At 54.8% G+C, this 20,572-nt stretch overlaps 7 protein-coding genes across 7 annotated transcripts; 4 read left to right on the top strand and 3 right to left on the bottom strand.

Moving 5' to 3' along the window:
* Positions 1 to 6,206: 6,206 nt before the first annotated feature.
* Positions 6,207 to 8,032, top strand: PG994_010735 (Homeobox protein ceh-14; the record flags this gene model as incomplete). Its single annotated transcript, XM_066862144.1, has 4 exons — positions 6,207 to 6,356; positions 6,413 to 6,733; positions 6,883 to 7,038; positions 7,094 to 8,032. The coding sequence occupies 4 exons, from the start codon at positions 6,207 to 6,209 to the stop codon at positions 8,030 to 8,032; spliced, it is 1,566 nt and encodes a 521-aa protein (XP_066711254.1).
* Positions 8,033 to 10,339: 2,307 nt separating this feature from the next.
* PG994_010734 (Carboxylic ester hydrolase) lies at positions 10,340 to 12,190 on the top strand (the record flags this gene model as incomplete). Its single annotated transcript, XM_066862143.1, has 3 exons — positions 10,340 to 11,036; positions 11,105 to 11,838; positions 11,861 to 12,190. 3 exons carry the CDS (start codon positions 10,340 to 10,342, stop codon positions 12,188 to 12,190), a joined length of 1,761 nt encoding a protein of 586 aa, XP_066711253.1.
* An 880-nt stretch (positions 12,191 to 13,070) lies between these two features.
* On the top strand, positions 13,071 to 14,199 carry PG994_010733 (uncharacterized protein; the record flags this gene model as incomplete). The annotated part of the gene is made up of 2 exons (XM_066862142.1): positions 13,071 to 13,706; positions 13,756 to 14,199. The coding sequence occupies 2 exons, from the start codon at positions 13,071 to 13,073 to the stop codon at positions 14,197 to 14,199; spliced, it is 1,080 nt and encodes a 359-aa protein (XP_066711252.1).
* An 825-nt stretch (positions 14,200 to 15,024) lies between these two features.
* PG994_010732 (uncharacterized protein) lies at positions 15,025 to 16,117 on the top strand (the record flags this gene model as incomplete). The annotated part of the gene is made up of 2 exons (XM_066862141.1): positions 15,025 to 15,489; positions 15,635 to 16,117. 2 exons carry the CDS (start codon positions 15,025 to 15,027, stop codon positions 16,115 to 16,117), a joined length of 948 nt encoding a protein of 315 aa, XP_066711251.1.
* A 361-nt stretch (positions 16,118 to 16,478) lies between these two features.
* Positions 16,479 to 16,909, bottom strand: PG994_010731 (cytochrome b2; the record flags this gene model as incomplete). Its single annotated transcript, XM_066862140.1, has 2 exons — positions 16,479 to 16,651; positions 16,738 to 16,909. 2 exons carry the CDS (start codon positions 16,907 to 16,909, stop codon positions 16,479 to 16,481), a joined length of 345 nt encoding a protein of 114 aa, XP_066711250.1.
* A 112-nt stretch (positions 16,910 to 17,021) lies between these two features.
* Positions 17,022 to 18,140, bottom strand: PG994_010730 (cytochrome b2; the record flags this gene model as incomplete). Its single annotated transcript, XM_066862139.1, has 3 exons — positions 17,022 to 17,312; positions 17,420 to 17,919; positions 17,999 to 18,140. 3 exons carry the CDS (start codon positions 18,138 to 18,140, stop codon positions 17,022 to 17,024), a joined length of 933 nt encoding a protein of 310 aa, XP_066711249.1.
* Positions 18,141 to 18,952: 812 nt separating this feature from the next.
* On the bottom strand, positions 18,953 to 20,218 carry PG994_010729 (NADP-dependent oxidoreductase domain-containing protein; the record flags this gene model as incomplete). Its single annotated transcript, XM_066862138.1, has 4 exons — positions 18,953 to 19,566; positions 19,663 to 19,876; positions 19,979 to 20,129; positions 20,205 to 20,218. 4 exons carry the CDS (start codon positions 20,216 to 20,218, stop codon positions 18,953 to 18,955), a joined length of 993 nt encoding a protein of 330 aa, XP_066711248.1.
* Between the last annotated feature and the right edge of the window lie 354 nt (positions 20,219 to 20,572).

Below are 20,572 nucleotides of genomic sequence, written 5' to 3'. Positions count from 1 at the left end.
CGGAGGTCACCCTCGGGCGAACAGAGCCTTTAGGTAGCTTGCAAAGAAAAGACAACGCGTTTCTGCAAGATGGCGACTGGAGGCTACATTGCCTAAGACATGGCAATCTCTTTCACGAGAAAGGGTTTGGAAGCTGGGTGTAGGCAGTGCGAAAGATGGTCCCTTTACCCGAAGCAGGCTGAGGGTTTTGCCCCCGTGGCACCTGCACTGGGGGGAGTATGTAGAGGTTCTCTGATATCACTGATGGATGTGCAGTTCCTGTGTGTTGTTCTGACCGGATCGACAGGGCGTGGGGTCGCCGGAACGAGTAGTTTCCGCAAGCACGCTGCCAACCGATGACATCTGAATGTCACCGTCAGGCCTCCAAGCCGGGACAGCCGTTGGCGAAATCCCAGAGCCAACGGGAGCAGAAGAAGATAACCCCGATGGCGCCCTGGCCGTACATCGTCAAATGCCGGGCGGTCAGATTGACGATTGGTAACAGCATTCGAAGTGCGGTATGTTGGTAGGTCGGTCAGGCGAGAGGTACTCAACGACTCCACTATGGCCACCCCAAAACGGAAGCGGTCACCTTTGACGAAGCCCACCTATATTGCACATCTTAAGACGATCTTATCTCCTTTTAATATACACAGAACCGGCTCTGGTTCATCCTGTGAGATACCCGTCCATAGCTGACTGGAAGCTGATAGCTGAGAACAACATTGGCAGTTAGCGTGCCAGGCGTGCCAGTGGCCAGGGCGCTTCAGCTCAGTGCACTCAATTCAACTCCACGCCCAAGATCAGTTCGGGTCGCCAGTCACCAAACGACCAAACGGGCCCTTCCCGCCCAACCGGGCTTTCCTCGTTCGTATCCGGTCCCAAATACCGACTTTCTACGACAGTACAACATATGCAGCACCCTGCGTGTTATTCGCTGGCTGTGCTGCATTGCCCTCTCTGCCCCCAATGCCGACTGCGTCTCTGACGGCTGAGCGCCAGGATCCCAAGGACATCATGCAGTTGTAGGCATCGAAGCCACTGTACATAAGCATGATAGGTGGGTGGTTGCCCATCTAAGTTCTATCAATTCTAGGGCATGTAGTCAGTCGTTGAAGGCTGCAGAGCTGCGCGATGCAGTACAACTACGTCTACATAAAGTGCTTGTCAAGTCCACCAATGAATAATTACCTCTGGGTCAGTCTTTGCATAAGAAGAACTGGAGACTGAAATAGCAACAACAACGTCCACTTCGAATGCAACCCAGTTTGCACGCGGTGTAACGCTGCGGCGCGGTCCTCTCCTCTCACTCGCCCTCCTCCGTCTTGACTATGAGCATTTGTAACCTACAAGTCATCATCGCAGAGACTTCGGCATGGCTTTCGCGGATAAAGTCAACCTCTGCCGCTGCTTACTGATGAGGGGGCCCCTTTTGCAACCGTGGTACTTTCTTAGTAGTAAACAGCAGCCTAACTGGGCCGGCCGTTGTCTGTCGCTAGGCACGCCATGCTGAGCATGACAGTTCGGGTACTAGAACCGTTGAAAACTTCTTTCTACCTCTCACATTAGTCCAATGGGTTGGCAGACGCCTCGCAAGCCGTTCAAGCCGTCCGTCAGGTAGCTTCAGTTCTGATGCTTTGTCGCCCTCCGACAAGTAAAAAAGTGGCATGATGAGCCTATTTCCACGCGAATAGGTGACAAGCAGACGATCTGACGGCCGCCAGGCAACCAGGCGATAAGATCTTCCCGTGGTCCCAGATTGTTGGATTGGTGTAGCTTTTCGGGGGGTTACTTTCTTGGGGGCTATAGAAACCGGTGCATCTTTAACGACCTGTTAATTCGGGTCTATGTAAAGCCTACTGCTTATAATCTCCAACACATGTAATTGGAGGTTGCAGGCAAATGTAAGTGCGCGAAGGCCGCCAGTTACATCACCTACAGATCAAGCGTCCAGAGTAACACTACCGCGGGTATGTGCTTATGGTCAGCAGCAAGGCTGGCAGTGTGCGAGAAAGAACACTTGCTTCTCGTTTGGGTGTGTTGATGAGATACGGGCAGCAGTATCATCCTTTTTCAGGAAAGGATGTCGCGGCTTTCCGACGGCGAGAACTGGATAGGGTGCGCCTCCATTCGGAGGCGCATCGTGTCACGCCATTATGTACCACGGTGCGGCCAGAACTGGAGTCCTGCAGGCCAAAAAAAGACCAGAGAGCTACATTACAGACGATGCGATGAGGGATGTGACGAAAAAGAATGCTCGAAGGCGTAGCTAGCGCAGCGCCACGACCAAGTAGCTTCAGGGGTATGCAATTGATGATCAAGTGCGGTAGCGAAAGGGCCTTCCGGTCCCGTTAAAAGCCGCGCCCCAGCTCCTCCCAGTCCAGTGCACACTCGGGCTCTAGTTCGAGAACCGCTGAAACACTCAAGCCAATTGTCTCTTCCTTGTGCATTCGAGAGATAGGAACAGGTAGGTATGTCCACGATGGGGCGGTATCGGCGGTATCGACAACTGCCTGAAATGTGACGATACCCCCCCTTGAAGGTGTCGATGATCGCAATGACTGTTTACAGCCTACACACATATGTAGTCACGTATAAGACCCTGTCAACTACTGCTTGCTCCCTCGGTAACTGTTAGATCAACCGGCGGGATGGGGATTTCGGGATCTACGTACTTATGCAAGAAAGGCCATGTACATGTAATATGTCAACGTGGTCATAATAGGAGGTAGATATGTATACTGCACTGTATGTTTGTCTGCCCATCTACATGCATACAGCATCCCGTGAAAGGTAGGTAGGATCCGGGTAAGCAAGTCAATCTCTCCATATTTGCCATGATCAGCATAGTATGATCTACTAACCCTGTCGACCATTTATCTGGATAGCATACATACGTGCTAGGTTAACATAACAGCCATACCACCAGACAGGCAACAATTGTGGTATCATAATTCGCGAGGACGACCATGAACTCGTCATATGGATTAATCGCAAGAGTCTTGGCTCGGGGTCTCTTGGCGTGTGCACACCCCGGTCAAGCCACTTACTGGCAATCGAGGCCGTCACGATACAATACGAAGGGCTATGCTATGCCAGTCATGTTCTATGAAGCCTAATCAGGTTGACCTTGACGGTGCGTATCACCCAGGCACAGGTGAGATTACCAGTCCACCGTGATTTGGCACACTGTGAAGCACAAGTCGGTCGGTCTAGACAAGACATATTTTACTTGGGGCACTCTGGGAGAAACGCAAGGTTAGGGGCCCGTCGTAGCGGTATTCGTAGCACGATCGCTTCTGTCTGGGTCTGGAAGGTTGACAGTCCGGGATGTTGCGGTCGTCTCCGGTCACGGCCAACGTTACTTGTACAGGGTGGGCAGGTTCTGGGAGTGATAACATGGAACACACCACATTGGTTGAATGTCGCTCACCATTGGAAGGGATCGTGAGAATCTACCCTGATCCACCCGCTGTGTTGCGTTCCCCGCACTGCCGGGCCCTTCTGAGTCCTAACCTACAGCATAGGATACACGTACGTGACTGGAGTCATCATAAAGTCTGTCTGCTCTGGCCTGGCTACCCTGCCCTGGATCCCTCGAGATGTGTGGTGCCAGCAGGCGCAGGGGATTGCTGTTTTAATGGTTCCGGGTACAGCGCCTAAGCAACTGGTGATGTGTAATCGCCGTCCATTCGTCAATCCCATCCATCCATCTTCCCATCCATCCCACCCCATGGATCTTATACCATGTGTAACAGTTATCCCTCCGGCTTCCACGCTCTATGTGCGAACATCATTGACGACAGCAGACAGGGAGCAAAGTCCGGCTCCCTTGCTAGGTACATCAACTGTAATTACCACCGGCTAGCTGTACTGTGCCGTTCACGTACCCAGTATCCAGCTACATTCGCATACCTGGCGTAGCTCTCACCCCTTGTCCGGTCTTTTGGCGCGTGGCACGTCTCTGGCCCACTTGAGCGATAGAGCTTGGGGCACATCCTGGCTGGGCCTTTTCTGGGCCTGGAGACAGGGGGCCTTACCTTAGCGCATCTGATGTACACGTACAGTATGTATCCTATCAGATCGGTCAATGACATGAAATACGGATGTCTCTGTTCCTCTCGCATTACTGGACATGACAGGGCGGGCTGCTCGGCCGCAAAAGGGAAATCTGTAGTGCACAGTAGGTAGGTGGTTTGGTTAGTGTATGGATCGCTGGATGTATGTAGCAAGTCTACTCTGTGCACTTCGGCCTGACCTGACTGGCCTGACTGGCCTGACTGACCTGACTGACCTGACTGATGTGATTAAGAATGGCGAGGCCAGGTAAATGACATGTTCGTCCTAAAATGACCGTGATCTCTCGCCCTCATTTGCACGTACAGGAACAACAACATTGCATGACTTGCGGTACAATTCATGTGGCCTGGTCCATCGCAATTAGGTTCCCTGCGATTTTAGAGTGCCTGTCTGGCGTCGTGTCTAGACCAGGTAACATGAGAAAGTGTCAAACGACCGCCACAAACGGGAGTCAACCGAGGGTTCCTGATAGCTGGAAATGCTGGAGTTCGTTCTGCCAAGCCCTGCCAGGGGTCAAGGGTCAAGAGACAAACAAGGGACGAACTCTCCCCTAACTCACACACACACTCTCTCTCTACACGGGAGGTACTCTGTACCTTGATTGCGCTGCTCCTCCCCACCCCCAAGCAGCTCAGTGCACACGACTGGCGACTGTCCAACTGGGCCCAGCCAACAAGAACAAGCAGCAAGCAGCATCCTTGACCCCTGTCCAGCTCATCAAAGGAATCGTCCGTGTCTGCACCAAGCCAGGGCGTCCCTTTTTTCTTCCCTTTCGTTTCTTTTTGGGGGGCATCCATCAGGATTCAGCGCACTGTTGCTGCTTCGCGCGGAGGGGGGAATTGCATCCGGGTACAGCTACGGCTGCCAGTGTTACCAGGCTTAACCACTTTCTGTCAGGACACACTTCCAATCGCAAATCGTTCACCACACTCTCTGCTAGGTGCTCCACTCCATAATCTCCAATTTGGATTGATGTGCTTGCTGCACTCTGTTTTTCGCGTCCGGCTGAAGTACATCGGGAGTACTTGCTCGCGCGCCGCCTGCTGCTCTCTCTCTCTCACCTCACCCACCCATTCAACCACAGCTTCCCTTTTTTTTCTTCTTTGTTTGAATGGACTGCCTCCACCCCCCCTCGCTCTCGGATTACCCCCCCCCCAAAAAGCCCCAGCTAAAGGCTGCTTGTCGCTTCTGCTAGGTCCTAACCTACTCGCTCAGCCAGCCCAGCAGCCTAGGCGCGTCCACTCTCACTGGCTGGTAACGGACAGGCTGCGAGGGCGGAAAAGACGGTTCCCTTCCTTAGATGTTGTGTTGGGCAAGGCAGTTCGCGCGCACATCACAACCAAAGTAGCGTATGGGGCGGCGGCCCACTGCCGCTACTACTCCTACTGTACTGTGTACTAGAACAGACATGGCCATACCATGCCCATATCCATACCAGCATTACTTTACTACGTGCCCACCCCCTCCCTTCCCTCTCTCGTGATCCTGTGTTGTTTTTGATCCATCCCGGACGTCGTCTGTTTCTTCTGCGTGTCTCTCGTCGGCATCACGAATCCTTGGGTCGCCAAAGTGAGCGTTGTCTCACCTTGATCTGGTCAGATCGACTCCCTTGGCCTGCTACTGCTTGCTTGCTTGCTCATATACAAGCCGTAGTCCAACAGCAAAAAAAACCTCCCGCCTTGCCTTGTTCCCAAGCCGACCATTACTCTCGTTCTCTACCCAGCATCTTTCGAATTAATATCACATAACAATCTGACCTACAGTCTTTCATTTCTATTACCATATACGTCTAATCCACCCGCCCCCGTATATACCGCCAACACATCGTCGAGCTCATACATCGGAATCTATTTTAATCGACTTATTGAATTTTCTATTGTTGTTTCCAAACAATTGGACCATCTATAGCGTCATTCGGGGCCTCGCCAACACCACGAGATATTGAGTGACTGTCACTCCCCACCATCCATCATGGACATGCAGTACTGCGCTCAGTCTAATTTCGGGCCCGTCTTCAACTTCTCTCATGGGCAGGGGATGCCTATGCAATACCCGAGGAACAGTATCCGGCTTATCCAGGTTTTCATGGCCTTCAGTATGTGTACCATGCTCAGCAGGCACGTCATCTTGGGTCCGACCGAAACTCCATGAGTGATGGGAAGACCGAATCGAAACCCCGGTTGTCTAAAGAGGAGGTTGAGAAGCTGGAAAAAGTCTTCCAAGAGAACCCGAAACCATCCAGCTCGGTGAAGGCCGCATTAGCGGACGGCCTGGGACTGGAGCGGCCTAGAATTAATGTAAAAGACCCCCATCTCCTGTTCTGTGTAGTTGTTTGACTTACCAATCTTTGCAGAACTGGTTTCAAAACCGGCGTGCCAAGGCAAAGCAGGAGAGGAAACAGGAGGAATATGAGGCCCGCCGGGCCGCCGAGAAGTCGGCTTCTGAGTCCAGTACACCCGAGGGCTCCAGGACAGAGACCTCCGATGCGTTTGACGAAAGCCCCCATCAGAGCATCAGGCTATCATCGGCGCCATTTCTGGACATGAACTCGGCCGTCGATTCCACCGAGTCCTTTGACGATGAGGAGGAGGATGACCAAGCAGACCAGGACGATGAGAACCCTACACCTAGCTCGGAAGGGATGGAGCCACACTTCGCTTCTCATCCCATCAAAGTTGACCAAGAAAACAACCCTGGGGATTTGCAATCGCCGATGTCGCTTGGCTTCCCCCCCCAGATCAGATGGCCTTCAACTACTCGCACCTCACTCAAGATTATACCCAGCAAGGGGCAATCTTTGCATACAATAACTTCGTAGCGCAGCCGACACAGCCGCTGGCATGCGGAGTAAACCAAGAAACCGTGCCAGCAAGCTCTGTCGAGGGCTTGTCGCCAGATCAGAACATTGCGGGTACTGATTTCCACACCGGCCTTCGTCTCCAAATGGGAGCAATAAACACGATGCAGCACGGTTTACCGGTTTGTGAAGATGTGTCACCTGTGGAACCACAGCAATTCGACGATGCCTCGACAGAACCGTCCCAAGGTAGCATGCAAGTGCCTGGAAATATGCAGTTGCATTCGCCACAAGACGTACCTGCTCCGTCGGGACTCTTTCAAATCACCGCCACCTCCTGCTAACATTGCCTCGCGCCGTAACATCCCCAGGCCAGCTGCTTTGCAAGTACGCTCACGCCCGTTCAACTTACAAAATGGACCCAAGACGTCAATGGACGGCGCCAGGCGAAACGATCCCTCCAGTCCCGCGACCGCCATGAGGAGGATCGCTTCAGCTAGTGGAAACATGCCGGGGAGGATTCAAAAGCAGACTGCAGGTCCACGATCACCCATGTTCTTCGGTCGAAATACCGAGACGTACCTACAGTACCATGCGCGGTCTCCTGTCGGTTCCATGATGTCAAACCTTACAGCCGGCGCTCCCCCGACGCCAATGACACCTGTCGTGTACAACCAGCAAGGGCTACGTGAACCCACAGTCTCGTCCAACTGTTCCGATGACGAGACGCTGATGCTTGGCGCTCATTCCGGTTCCTTCGGGCTCGGCGCGTCTCTTAAGACACCGCCAGGCACCCCGGGCATGCTTGGCAACTTCACATCAAGCAACCTCGGAGTCCATCCATTAAGTGCTGGTCTGGACTTCTCTGCCGACCAACCGCTCTTGACGCCTCACTTTCAAACCGAGTTTCCTGACTTGTCGATGCACCACAATATCCCGAGTTACGTCGAGTTGAATGACAATAGCCTGCCGTCAACGCCGCTGTATCCCAACATGGCCGGCTGTGGTGCTGATTCCCTTGGGTACGTGGGCGCTGGCCCAGGAAACCAGCAGTTTGATTGGGAGACCAACGAGTCGATCAGCTCCTCCAGGTCCTCGCCCGGTCAATCTAGATCCAAGCAGATTCACTTCACCCAGAACATGACTCCGCAGGACTACAACCTACAGGAGAACTGATGGGTGTTGTGCGACCACTTCTCCGCCAGCCTGTTCGGTGGAGCTTCGTCGCCTTGCGTCCAGGCGCAGGCGTGACATGTACAATTAGGTGGCCTCTCTTGCAATTGCATTGGTCCGTTTTTCCAGCGTTTGCATTTCAGCTTTCAAGCGAGTCATCATGTCGATATATTAAGACCATACCTGGAATTCCCCTGCTCATCATACAGCCGTCAGGCTAGGGGGGTTCCATAATGTAATGTATGAGAGCAGATTCATGTGTCGGAACGTTGCGAGATAATTTGATACCCCATTTGGTCAAGGGGGGAATGGGACGGCGGGATTGCATGGGTTGGAAATATGCGCTTTCTCAGGCAGGCCGGTTTGGTCCAGGAGGGGATTGTCTTTTCCCACGGTCCGTTTTCAATACCCCAGAAAATGTTTGGCTTCTCGGCGTCTTCGGGATGATGATGGGGCGCATTTTGGATGCCGCGCTTGGGTGCTGGGCATGAGAGAGATTGGAAGGGAACTATATACGCAGCAGGCTGAGAAGTAATCTAGTCGAGTGGAGTTTGTAGCATTTGTTCCTCATATAATGTGACGATGGCCAGGGGCCACCAAAAAAAAACAAGGACGTTGCACTGAGGCCACAACCTTTTCAAGAATTGTCAAAAAGCAGGCACGCACATGTATTTAAATGCACGGCATGAAATGGTACGAAATGTCATCCAATTTCTGGACCGACCCAACTTTGCTTTGGCCCTTCATTCCGACGACATGGCCCGTGGTGTTTGTTTGTTTGTGTGTTTCGGGCCTGTCAATCTCGTCGCATGAAGAGCACATTCCCAAAACTATGGGGAATGGTGGCACCTCAGAAGGGACGGCGTTGCAGAAGAAATTTGCCCGTGAATTCCGTCCGATCTTGTTACCTAATGCTTGGTTGGGCATTTCCCAGCCGATGTTTTTCTCTCATTTGGGCTGTTTTCCATTCCGAGCCGCGGCATCCCTGTTGTTCCGAGCCTCTCTTGTCTCTCTCTGTCTTCTGCCCGACATGCTACAATGGCCGTCATTCGACTGCACGACTAACATCACTCCACCCCAGCCGAAATATCTCGATCCTCGACCAAGTGATGACAGGCTTACCGGACATGTCCCGATATCTGACACTCCCACTCCGCATTCCTTTCCGCATTGGACCTAGATCTCCCCACACTAGCTTGCCATTGCATGGTCGGCATCCTGGTCACCATCCCTCTCGTAATACCGGGTGTGGGGAAACAGGGGAATTTCAGGAATATTTCCAGAAATGCGTTCCCGGCACATGGACCAAACCAGATACAACACTGCCCACCGCTACTCAATGATCAGGAGGAATGGGACGAGATGACAGGAGAGAAGGGGGTTCTCACGTGGTATCGTGGTTCCATAAGCGGATATAGGAAGAGATGACAGAAAAAGGGAGAAGGAAAAGAAGATATCTCGCTCATCATCATGGATCATGATTCAGAATGCGATCAGTTCCTGCTTGGCCTCATCTTGGCAGGCACTAGGCCGCTTTCCCGACCATACAGACACTTGTCTATGGAGTGTCTCGCCAAGTCTGCTGCCTGGAAGACGCCGGTGTTACAGCGCACGTTGTAGAGAGAGCGAGGTAGTTTGTTTATCCGGCACGCTTGCAGTCAAATCAGCCTCGCCAATCTTGCTCCACGTTCACGCGCGTGGCATGGCCGGGAGCAACTGTTTCTTTCTTTCCTTCCTTCGTTTCCTTCTCCCCCCACACCCAACGTGGAATCCCCGCACCGAATGCTGCCCCATGGCTGCCCCATGGCCGCCCCTCCGCACCATGCGCCGAAGACCGACTAGGCCGGGCCACATACACTGGGTATAGTCCATTTTCTCCTGGCCTGACTGGTGCTTCGGTCTGGCCAGCTGCTCTGCCCTACTCCACCTGTCCAGGGCTTTTGGGAAGAAGGTCCGATTACTTTCCCCTGTGTTAAGCAAGGTCTATGAGTCGTCCGTCACATGGCCTCGCAAGGCTTTCGACTCCAACCGAACCCGGCCCGGAATTAGAGTGGCAGGCATTGGAGACTGCTGGTGCGGAGAGACAATGAGAGCATGAGAGAGGAGGGGGTAGACGGTACGTCATGGAGAGAGCGAGAAGGGCGGGCGAGCAAGTGAGATGGCCGTACAGGGGTTGTCGCAGCAGGATAAATAGGCCATGTCCTCGCCACCACGAGCGCTTGACGGGTTTTTGAAGCCGTGCGATCCCAGGGTTCCTTCCTTGACTCCCAATCCCCCAAGCCGAACCCCAGAGCTTGCCTACGCGTCATTATGCTTCGTCTATCCCTACTGGCGGCCGTTGGCTTTTCCATCAGCCCGGCCCTCTCCGCCCCTGTTACTGGCGACGCCAACTCCGCTGCACCTACTGTCACTATCAAGAATGGCACTTACTCGGGTATCCATAGCGAGAGCTATGATCAGGACTTCTTCCTGGGCATGCCCTACTCCCAAAAGGCCGTGCGCTTCACCCAGGCCGAGTCGCTTAACGAAACCTGGGAGGGTGTGAAGGAGGCGACTGCCTACCCTCTCCACTGCATCGGCTACGGTCCCGACGAGGTAGGCTATGAACTCTCGGAGGACTGTCTGTACCTGAACGTCGTCCGGCCCGCTGGGCTCTCCGAGACAGCCGATCTCCCCGTGGCCGTATGGATCCACGGAGGTGGCCTGTTCATGGGAGGATCTGCCGACAAGCGTTACAACATGAGCTTCATGGTCGAAAATAGTGTCAAGCAGGGCACCCCGATGATTGGTGTCAGCCTGAACTACCGGCTTTCCGCTTTCGGTTTCCCCTCAGGCAAGGAGGCCATGGAGGCCGGCATCTCCAACATTGGTTTCCATGACCAGCGTCTGGCCCTGCGCTGGGTCAACGAGAACATTGCTGCCTTTGGTGGTTCCCCTAAGAAAGTGACCATCTTCGGAGAGAGTTCCGGTGCTGAGTCTGTCCATGCCCAGGTTTTCGCTTTCAACGGTAAGTCATGACCCTCTTCAATGATGCTCCAATCAAGTGTATAGAGCTGATGTTGAACCGTATTTCAGGACGCGACGATGGTTTGTTCCGAGGAGCTATGGCCGAGTCCGGGTTTGGTGAGAGTATTTGGCGTTTCCCCGGGGGTTTGAACGACACGGTGAAGCGCCAGGAGACGTTTGACAACCTTGTCAAGAATGTAACCTCATGCGCCTCTACCGTTGGTACTTCCGATGCCATCCCTTGCCTCCGAACCGCGCCCTTCGAGGAGATCAACCATGCTCTCAACTTCAGCAACATTGGCCCCTGGGCACCGCAGTTTGACGGCGACTTCTTCGCCGACTATCCCGCCAACCAGCTCGAGAACGGCAAATTCCCCAAGATCCCCATCCTGATTGGCGCGAACACGGACGAGGGCACCGCCTTCGGTTCTGGCAGAGGCCCCAACGGCGGCCCGATCAACACGGACGCCGACTTCGAGTGGGCCATCAAGAATAGCTTCGTGGGCACCCAGGCCGCCGAGGCCTCGGGCAAGCCGATCGAAGTACTGACCTCTGAGCTGATGGCCTTGTATCCCAACATCCAGAGTGTCGGTATTCCATCGCTTGCCTCGTGGCCCGAGGTGATCAATGCTTCCACCGAGGGGGTTGAGACACTGGGTCTGCAGTACCGCCGTGGCTGCGCTCTCTACGGCGATGCCATGATGCATTACGCCCGCCGCCGCGCCAGCATTGCCTGGGCCAAGGCCGGCCTCCCCTCGTGGAGCTTCCGCTTCGACGTGACGACCCCCGGCTCGCCGGGCTCCGTCTCTGGCCACGCACTTCCAGGACGTCGCGTACGTCTTCGACAACCTGGCCGGCGACGGCTACACCGAGGACCAGAAGCCGTTCCCGGCGGACACTCCCGGCATCGCGGCGAACCGCGACCTCGCCTTCACCATCTCGTCGGCCTGGGTCAACTTCGTGACCGGCCTGGACCCCAACGGCGACAACGTGAAGCCGGCGTGGCCTCGCTACGACCTCGCGGCCGGCGGCGGCACGGGCCAGAACATGGTCTTTGCCGTCGAGGGCCAGGGCTCGCACGTCGAGATCGACGACTACCGCGCCGAGGGCATAAACTGGATGATCGAGAACAGTCTTACCGTCTTTGGCGACTAATAAGAGGGGGGCGATTGGCGGGAGGTTACTAATGACTGTTGAAATCTTAATGTGGATTCGGCTTTCGCTTGGCCACGTGCAAGAGAAACCGTTCTACGATGGTATACATAATTCATTAAAGATACTTCGTATTTTTAATTTCACAAAACATAATAAATCTCTCCAAGAAATACTCGGTCGATACTAGTGTCTATTCCAAATGATCGGCCGATGTTGCACAGATGCAGGAACACAGTCAGACAGTAACCTACACTCAACCTAAAAGCAGTTGATCAGATCGAGCTAAGCTTACTTTACGCACGATCCAAGGCTTGGCCTCTGCTGGGTAAATCGGCACGTTGAAGACACCACAGTGGTGATGCTAGCCGCCATACCCGGACCCATCGCGGTCGACAAGCACTTGCAAGCTGCGTGGCGGATCCAGTATGATGTAACCGTCGTGCATTAAGCCTGCCGCTAATACTGGGGCCGCCGCCGACGGACAACTAGATTATTTGCTGGGTTTTTCTTCCAATGTCTTGGGATCAACTAGGAGAACCAGTTGCCTTGGAATGGCTGTCTACTTAGTGTGGAAGACGGATGACGAACACCAAGAACGTGTCCAAGGCAAGGCAAATAAGACCCTAGGTTGATCCATCTCGCCAGAACCATGGCGTTGATACCTTTGTTTACCTTTGCCCATCATATCATACAAGTCACCCAGGGCTTCGGGTTTCGATAAAGCTTCATACGCATCGCCACAGGAATAGAATGCTAAACAGGAAGAAGAACCACGCCGGCAAGGAGGACCCGCCGTCGCAAGAAGATGAGCCCCAGCGACGGCACCTTCCCTTCCGGCTGAGGGTGACGCGGATCACCTGGAGTTGGTTCCCCCTGCACCATGTCGACGGGGGCGCTGGCGTCGCTGCTCGGCCAGCAGCCCTTCACCTTCCCGGGGCTCACCACCATCGGCAAGATCGTCTTCATCCTGGACATGGTGCTGTTCCTCACCTTCTCGTCCCTCATCGCCGTGCGCTTCGCGCTCAAGCGCCGCGCCATCGTGGCCTCGCTACACCACCCCTCCGAAAGCTTCTTCTTCGGCGCCTGGTGGGTCTCGCTAGCCCTGCTCCTCAACTGCACCGCCTCCTACGGCGTCCCGGGGCTCGGCGGCGCGAGCGGGGGCGGCGCCTGGCTGGTCTCGGCCCTGCGGGTCCTGTTCTGGATGTACTTCGCCTGCGCCACCCTGGTCGCGATCCTGCAGTACTACATCATCTTCCAGACCGAGCACCTGCACGTCAGCGACGCCATGCCCGCCTGGGTCCTGCCCGCCTACCCCTTCCTCGTCTCGGGCCCCCTCGCGGCCCAGATCGTCAAGAGCCAGCACGACCCCACGGCCGCGCTGCAGATCATCGTGGCCGGCATCTCGGGCCAGGGCCTGGGCTGGGTCCTGGCCTTGCTCATGTACAGCGTCTTCTTCACCCGGCTGATCCGCAGCGACATACCCGGCCCCAGCGTGCGGCCGGGCATGTTCGTCTCCGTCGGGCCCGCGGCGTACACGGCCGGGGCTGCTGGCCCTCGGCCAGCAGGCCCACCTGCAGATTCCCCAGGGCTTCCTGGGCATCACGTCGCTGGACGTGGGCGACGTCTGGCTCGCCGCGGCGCTGCCGGCCGGCCTCTTCCTCTGGATGGTCGCCATTTGGTTCGCGGGCGTGACGACGCTGCACGTGCTGCGCGACGCGCGCCGCATGCGCTTCTCGCTGCAGTGGTGGGCCTTCGTCTTCCCCAACGCCGGGCTCGCCATGGCCACGATCCAGATCGGCACGGTGCTCGACAGCGACGGCGCCAAGGCCGTCGCCGCGGCGCTCACGGTCCTGCTCGTCGGCCTCTGGCTCCTCTGCGCCGCCATGCACGTGCGCGCCGTCTGGCGGCACGACCTGCTGCAGCCGGGCCGCGACCAGGGCGTGGACGATGTCAATGCGGTGCATGACAGGGCTAAGGAAGAGTCGGAGGAGGAGAAGCAGAGCGTGTGAATTAACTACCTATGCAAAATTGATTCCTGCCCACATCTTGCTCCAACACCGAATTCTCGTGTGTTAAGTGCTTAAGTCATCCTACTGGGCAGACATGATGGATTGGCCGCAAGAACACTTACTTCTTCCTATCCTAACCCTTCCCATGTCGTTTCGTAGAACACTGTTAGCAAGGCGCTTATAAGTGTGCCTAAAGTTGATACACGTGGACTCAACTCATGTGGTTTATTTTCCGTTCTCGCCAGCGCTTTCATACGTACTTCTCTCTCTGAGCAGCTATCCACCGGTATGGCAAATCGGCAGGCTCCTGTCAACGTGTGGAGGTCAGTCTTCGTTACTCCAGTCGAGTTCGGAGAGAATGCCGAGCTGGATGTATTATAAGCCGTCGGTGCGGGGGTAAACGTGGTAAAGGGGGGGCGTCTCCAAATTGCCCCACGGCGGGGTAGTATGCGGAGGAGACGATAGGCCTCATCCTAATGCAAGTAAGTCGGGAGCAGTTACCCATGTCGTATTGTTGTGTTTACTGTGGAAAGTACTGCGGAGTAGCACGTACAACTACTCGAATGTGTTCCTTCTGTTTGGTTTACGGAGAATAGATGAACTCGAGGAATGCCCCCTGAGCTACTTATATCCCTCTTTTCTCCCATTCTTACTTACACAAGCATAAAGCACATACTCGTTGCTCTCCAAAGGCACACACATATATCCAGGACTATAACTCCCTCTATATACCAAGCTAACTCGCTGGTACGGTGACAACGTTTAGCTATACCCAAGTATACAAATCGGGTATCAACGAACGACCAGCAAAATTCGTTCCCCACAATGAGCAGTTCGCGGATATCGGAGCCCAAGGCGAAGCCCCTCCCGGCCGGGGTCTGGACGCCCGTCATTACCCTGTACGACGACACGCCGGAGCAGGGCGTCGACCACGGCGCCATGTACAAGCACTGCCAGCACCTCGTGCGGTCGGGCATGCACGGCCTGGTGTACCTGGGCACCAACGGCGAGCTGGCGCTGCTGACGCGCGCCGAGCGGCAGGCGGTCCTCCGCAACGCCCGCCAGGCCGTCGCCGACTTGGTTAAGGCCGACTACCACCTCGTGGCCGGCATCTCGGCCCAGAGCACCGCCGAGACCGTGCAGCTGGCCCGCGAGGCGGCTGAGGCGGGCGCCGGTTGGGGCTTGTTGCTGCCTCCGTCGTACTGGGCCAAGGCGTTGCCCACGGAGGCTTTGTTGGCGTATTTCCGTGACGTGGCGGATGCGAGTCCGATACCAACAATCGTCTACAATGTGAGTTTTCTCACATAGATCCTCCTCTTTCTCCCCCCTTGACTATTCATAGCGGCAAATTGAACGAAAATAGGAGAGACTGACCGACTCCGCAATAACAGTTCCCAGGCGTCACGTCGGGCGTGGACCTTGACTCAGACCCCAGCTGGCGGCGCTGGCGTCGAACCCCAAAATCGTGGCGACGAAGCTGACGTGCGGCAACGTAGGCAAGCTGACGCGGCTGACCTCCAAGTTCGCTCCGGCGCACTTCGGCGTCTACGGCGGCAGCTCCGACTACTTGCTTCCGACGCTGCACGCGGGCGGGCACGGGTGCGTGACGGGGCTCGGCAACGTGTTCCCGCGCGCCACCTCGGCGGTTTATGATTTGTGGACGGCGGGCCGGCTCGACGAGGCCCGGGCCCTGCAGGACAAGGTCGCCAACGCCGAGTGGGCCTGCAAGAAGGGCATCGCGCAGGCCAAGTACGGCGCCTGGTGGTTTGTGGGGCGCAAGGGCCTGGGTCTGGAGAACGAGAACCTGTTCCGCATGCGGAAGCCGTACCTCCCGCTCGGGGACGACGCCAAGAAGTGGACGGTCGAGACTATGCGGGTGCTCGAGGCCCGCGGAGGAGGCTCTGCTGGGCGGCAGTGAAGGGAAGGGGGTTTAAATAGACTATTATTATGAGAATGGCTTGGTTCGAGACATAATAACAGCCAAGGTAATATATCTGCTAATAGGACGAATGTTTTTGCCTGGGTAGAGACACCCCTATTGATAAAAACCTTCTTTTAATGCATGAGCTTTGTGGTGTAAATTAATCCTTTACTCCTTGGCCAGCCAAGCTCAAATTGGGTATGATAGGGAAAACAAGGAGTTCGGGGACTTGGAGACGCAGTGGTGACTGATTTTATACTCGATGCGTTCTTCTATTCTTAGGTTGTGGCATACATGCTACGCTACGGATAATATGATATGATAATGCTCGCCCGATCCCGGCCGTTGGTGTGTATATTCATTGCCTTGCTTCTAACTTTGAGCGCTCTCGTTGCCTCGGAATATCGGGAAACTTGTTCGTTGCACGTATTAAATAATCCACATCCGACTTGTTCAGCATGTCAGGGCTAGCCTGGCTCAAGTCTGTGATGCCGCATAGACGCATCGACACCTCGATCTCGTCTTTCAAAACTAAGGAACGAGAAACAATGGTTTGTCAGTGAATTTTACACTTTCGAGACAACTAAATAGGACGGTACATAAATGTGTTTACTCACTTTGGGTCAGATGCTCGGCACCTTCTTGTCCGTACACCAACGAATACAAGTACGGCCGTCCGATGCCGACCGCGGTTGCGCCCAACGCGATGGCCTTCAGGATGTCGGTGCCGCGCTCGAAGCCGCCGTCGACGTAGACCTCGAGCTTGGTGAAGATCTCCGGGCAGCGCATGCGCAGTTCCAAGAGGTTCAAGATGGCGGTTTACGACCTATAATTAACTTCATATTAGCCAGGGGTGACAATTTCAACGATAATGGAACCTATTCTCAACACCAAGGGGGACTCACGTATCTAGTGATCGTCCACCATGATTACTCAACATGATACCATCGGCGCCGTACTCGGCAGCCATGCGCGCATCCGCCACGCCCTGCACGCCCTTGAGCACGACCGGCAGCCCCGAGACGCGCCTGATCCAGGCGATGTCGTCCCAGACCAGGCTCTTGTCGATGTACTGCGCCATGAGCCTCCCCAAACCGCCGCCCTTCTTGTCGTGGGCCGGCGCGGCGCCCGAGATGGCCGACCGCACCGTCGTGGCCGCCGCGACGCGCTCGTCGGCAGATTCGTCAGTATTCTGCTACGGAATTTGTTAGGACGCCCCTTTTCTGACTTACACATTGAGTAATCTTCTCGGACGCTGCAGCTCTCGCCAAAGCCAACTCGCCATCTGGATGTGCTAACCGGGCCATGGGCGGCGGGACTGATGAAGAAAGGCGCCGAGCTGCTGAGGCCGAGAATACTGCTTTTCATGTTGACATGCTTGACGTCTCGTAGAATCTGGGGTTGTATCATGATCCTTCGCAGCAATGCCTTGTTCTGTGTATGTGTGATAAGATCCGTGGCCGCGCTCGAGTAAAAGGCCCAGGTCTTGGGGGACAGAATCTTGCTGGCCACCTTTTCGAAGTCGGCGGCGCTGATCAAGGAGAACAGCGGCGGATTTGTTGTTATTTCAGCCAATGATGAAGATGGCGGCGTTCCTTCATTTTGCGCTTCTGCTGCTGCCGCCTTGTTGTCCTGTTCCTGTTGCGCTTCTTGCGCGGTGCCTGGAGATGGCGCATCACTGCTGGCTTCTTCTAGCACGCCTTTGAACTTGTCGACCGACAGGTTTGCTTCCAGAATACCTGGCGCATGCACCTCACCATATACTCTAGTGGCATTGGTGCCGGCAAATTGAAGCAGGACTGCGTTTATCCGTCAGTCTCGAGCCACTATAGCGCTTTACGCGACAGCTTCTGCTGCAGCAGAACAGGGTCAACTCACTATCAGCCCCGCCGGGATGCTCGTCGACGAAGTCTGTCAGATCCCATACTTTGTGGTGAACCGCTAACCAGCAGTCATTTTTCGTGTTGTGCCGACTGAGCTCAGATGCAGAAACCTGGACAGGTTGTGGTGAAGTCGCCATAGCTGTTGTTCCTGCAGCCCCTTATTACCCTCCGCAGTGAAGTATTATCAATACGAGTAAACACTGCTCAGAAACTTCTTAGCCGGGCACAAGGAGCAGGCCAATTCCAGATGCCAATGGATGTATCACCCACAACCAGATATCCAACCCGGGAATAAGTCCCTGCTAAAAGCACCCAATACGCTAGCTAGACCTCCACTATAGCATTTGCCAGTCCAGGAACAGGAGGTGTTTGTAACCCCGATCGGTGAGAAAGCCGATCCCCCCCACACACCCACCTTTCCCCATGGGCAAACCTCATTGCCAGGATCAAGTACGTAACTTCTTGACTTGAAGCAGGCCAGCAGATTCACGATGCTGAAATCGGATGCAAGCTAATATTTCCCGTATCTAACTAGGCAATACTAATTGCTATCAGACTTGTTGACCTAAACGCTTGGGAGGGTCTTCCAGGCTCGGTAGTGCTTTGCTGCTTCTATACTACTGTACTTGAGATAATTCATATTTCTTCCCTTGTTTTATCTAAGCGTGTTACCTTTGAGAGTCTCGGCGCATTGTATTACGGAATCAACATTTGCGGGTGTAAAGCTGTCCTAATAATTCAAGTAGAGTTAAAACGCCCCATGAAATATGCAAGATATATAAGTAGTAATAATGATGATGCAACGGGCGCGACATGATGGAAGGTCGTGTATGGAATGCTTATTCAAGTCACCAATTCAGCCCAAAGAAGGTATTGTGTACTGTTTGGCCTTCGGTTCTTATATACTCTAGATATCTATCCAACCTGCTACTACATAAGCCAAAGAAACTCACATGCCCTCGATATTTCGTGGCCGGTACCCAGCCTCGAGGAACTTGCACTCCTCGTCCGTGAGTTCGACCCTGAGAGCCTCAATGGTCTCCTTGATCCTCTTCTCGCTGCTGAGCCCGACGATAGGACAGCAGCCCTGGCGCAGGACCCACGCCGTAGCGACCAGGGGCATACCGACGCCCTTGTCCCTCGCGACCTTCTCGACAGCGTCCACGATCTCGAGGTTGGCGTCAGCGAACCACTTCTTGGTCTTAACGTCCGACTGGCTGCGCACGCTCTCACCGCCTGCTGCCGCCGCCGCCGACGAGCGGGGCTTGGCCAGCATGCCGCGGGCCAGCGGGCTCCAGGGGATGGCGCCGACGCCCGTGGCGCGGCAGAAGGGCAGCATCTCGCGCTCCTCCTCGCGGTACAGCAGGTTGTAGAAGGGCTGCATGCTGACGAACTCGGTCCAGCCGCGCAGGCGCGCCGTGTGCTGCAGCCGCGCGAACTCCCAGGCGTACATGGACGAGGCGCCCAGGTAGCGCACCTTGCTCGACTGGACCACCTCGTGCAGGGCGCGCATGATCTCCTCGGGCGTCGTTTCGCGGCCCAGGCGGTGGAGCTGGAGGACGTCTACATTCGATCGGTATCAGCAGCGAACAACTGCACCGGCAGGCTTTATCGGATGGACGGACTTACCAATATAGTCGGTTTATAGCCGCTCGAGACACCTGTCTACCGCCTCGAAGATATGTTTTCGGCTCAGACCCATCTGGTTCACCAGAGGCCCGTCATCCACCGAAGCCGGCCGTGAGTCGTCATCCATGACCGGGTTGAATATCTTGGTCATGATGACTACTTTGCTGCGGGGGATGTTGAACTTCCTCAACGCCTTTCCGACGATGACTTCGCTCTTTCCATTGCTATACGTGTCCGCCGTGTCCTAAATCGTAGGACACTATTAGTTCGTGTAAAGCACAGGTAGAATAGGAACTGAAAATCTTGGGTGGCAAAGGGGGTTAGTCCGTCATGGACACTCACTTACCCACGTATTGATGCCATGGTCGTATGCCGCCTTGATCACTTGGAGGCTCTCCTCTTCATCCAATACCCAGGGACTACCTTCCCATGTTGACGACCCGAAGGTCATGCATCCGAGTATGATCTTTGTGACCTTGAGCCCGCTGCTCCCTAAGCTGTTGGAACTAGATTAGGAGGCCGGAAGCAGGAGGAAAACACTGATCAGTGTGATGGGAAGTCTGACTACGTACCGAGTGTACTCCATGATCTAATTTGACGGAGAATGTCAGAGGCACAAAGAAAACGTTCAATAGCCCGATGGGGGTTTATTGTAAGTGATGCAACAACTCTAAGGCCAGTATACGCAATGTCCTGATTATAGAAGAGGTAGGAATCGAATAAGATCAGTGATGGTTAGGGGGAAATTCCCCTCAAACCACAAACGACGTCAACGCAAGTTACATGTAAAGCTGTGATACCTACCTACCTAAGCGGTAGATCAATTTGGAGATGGGGTTTTGGGGTATGCATGTCCGTACATCGTCTTTCTCTCCGTGATGCTAGAGAGCAGATCTGATTGGCTGAGATGGCATCCTCAGTCCCGTTTTGGCAAGTCGGA

The sequence above is a fragment of the Apiospora phragmitis genome, assembly GCF_038363925.1.
Source record: "Apiospora phragmitis strain CBS 135458 chromosome Unknown utg000010l:1.0-9815664.0:1.0-9183399.0, whole genome shotgun sequence".
In the NCBI taxonomy this organism is placed as follows: domain Eukaryota; kingdom Fungi; phylum Ascomycota; class Sordariomycetes; order Amphisphaeriales; family Apiosporaceae; genus Apiospora; species Apiospora phragmitis.
The sequence above is the reverse complement of the archived record's forward strand: the minus strand, read 5'-3'. Positions and strand labels throughout refer to the sequence as shown.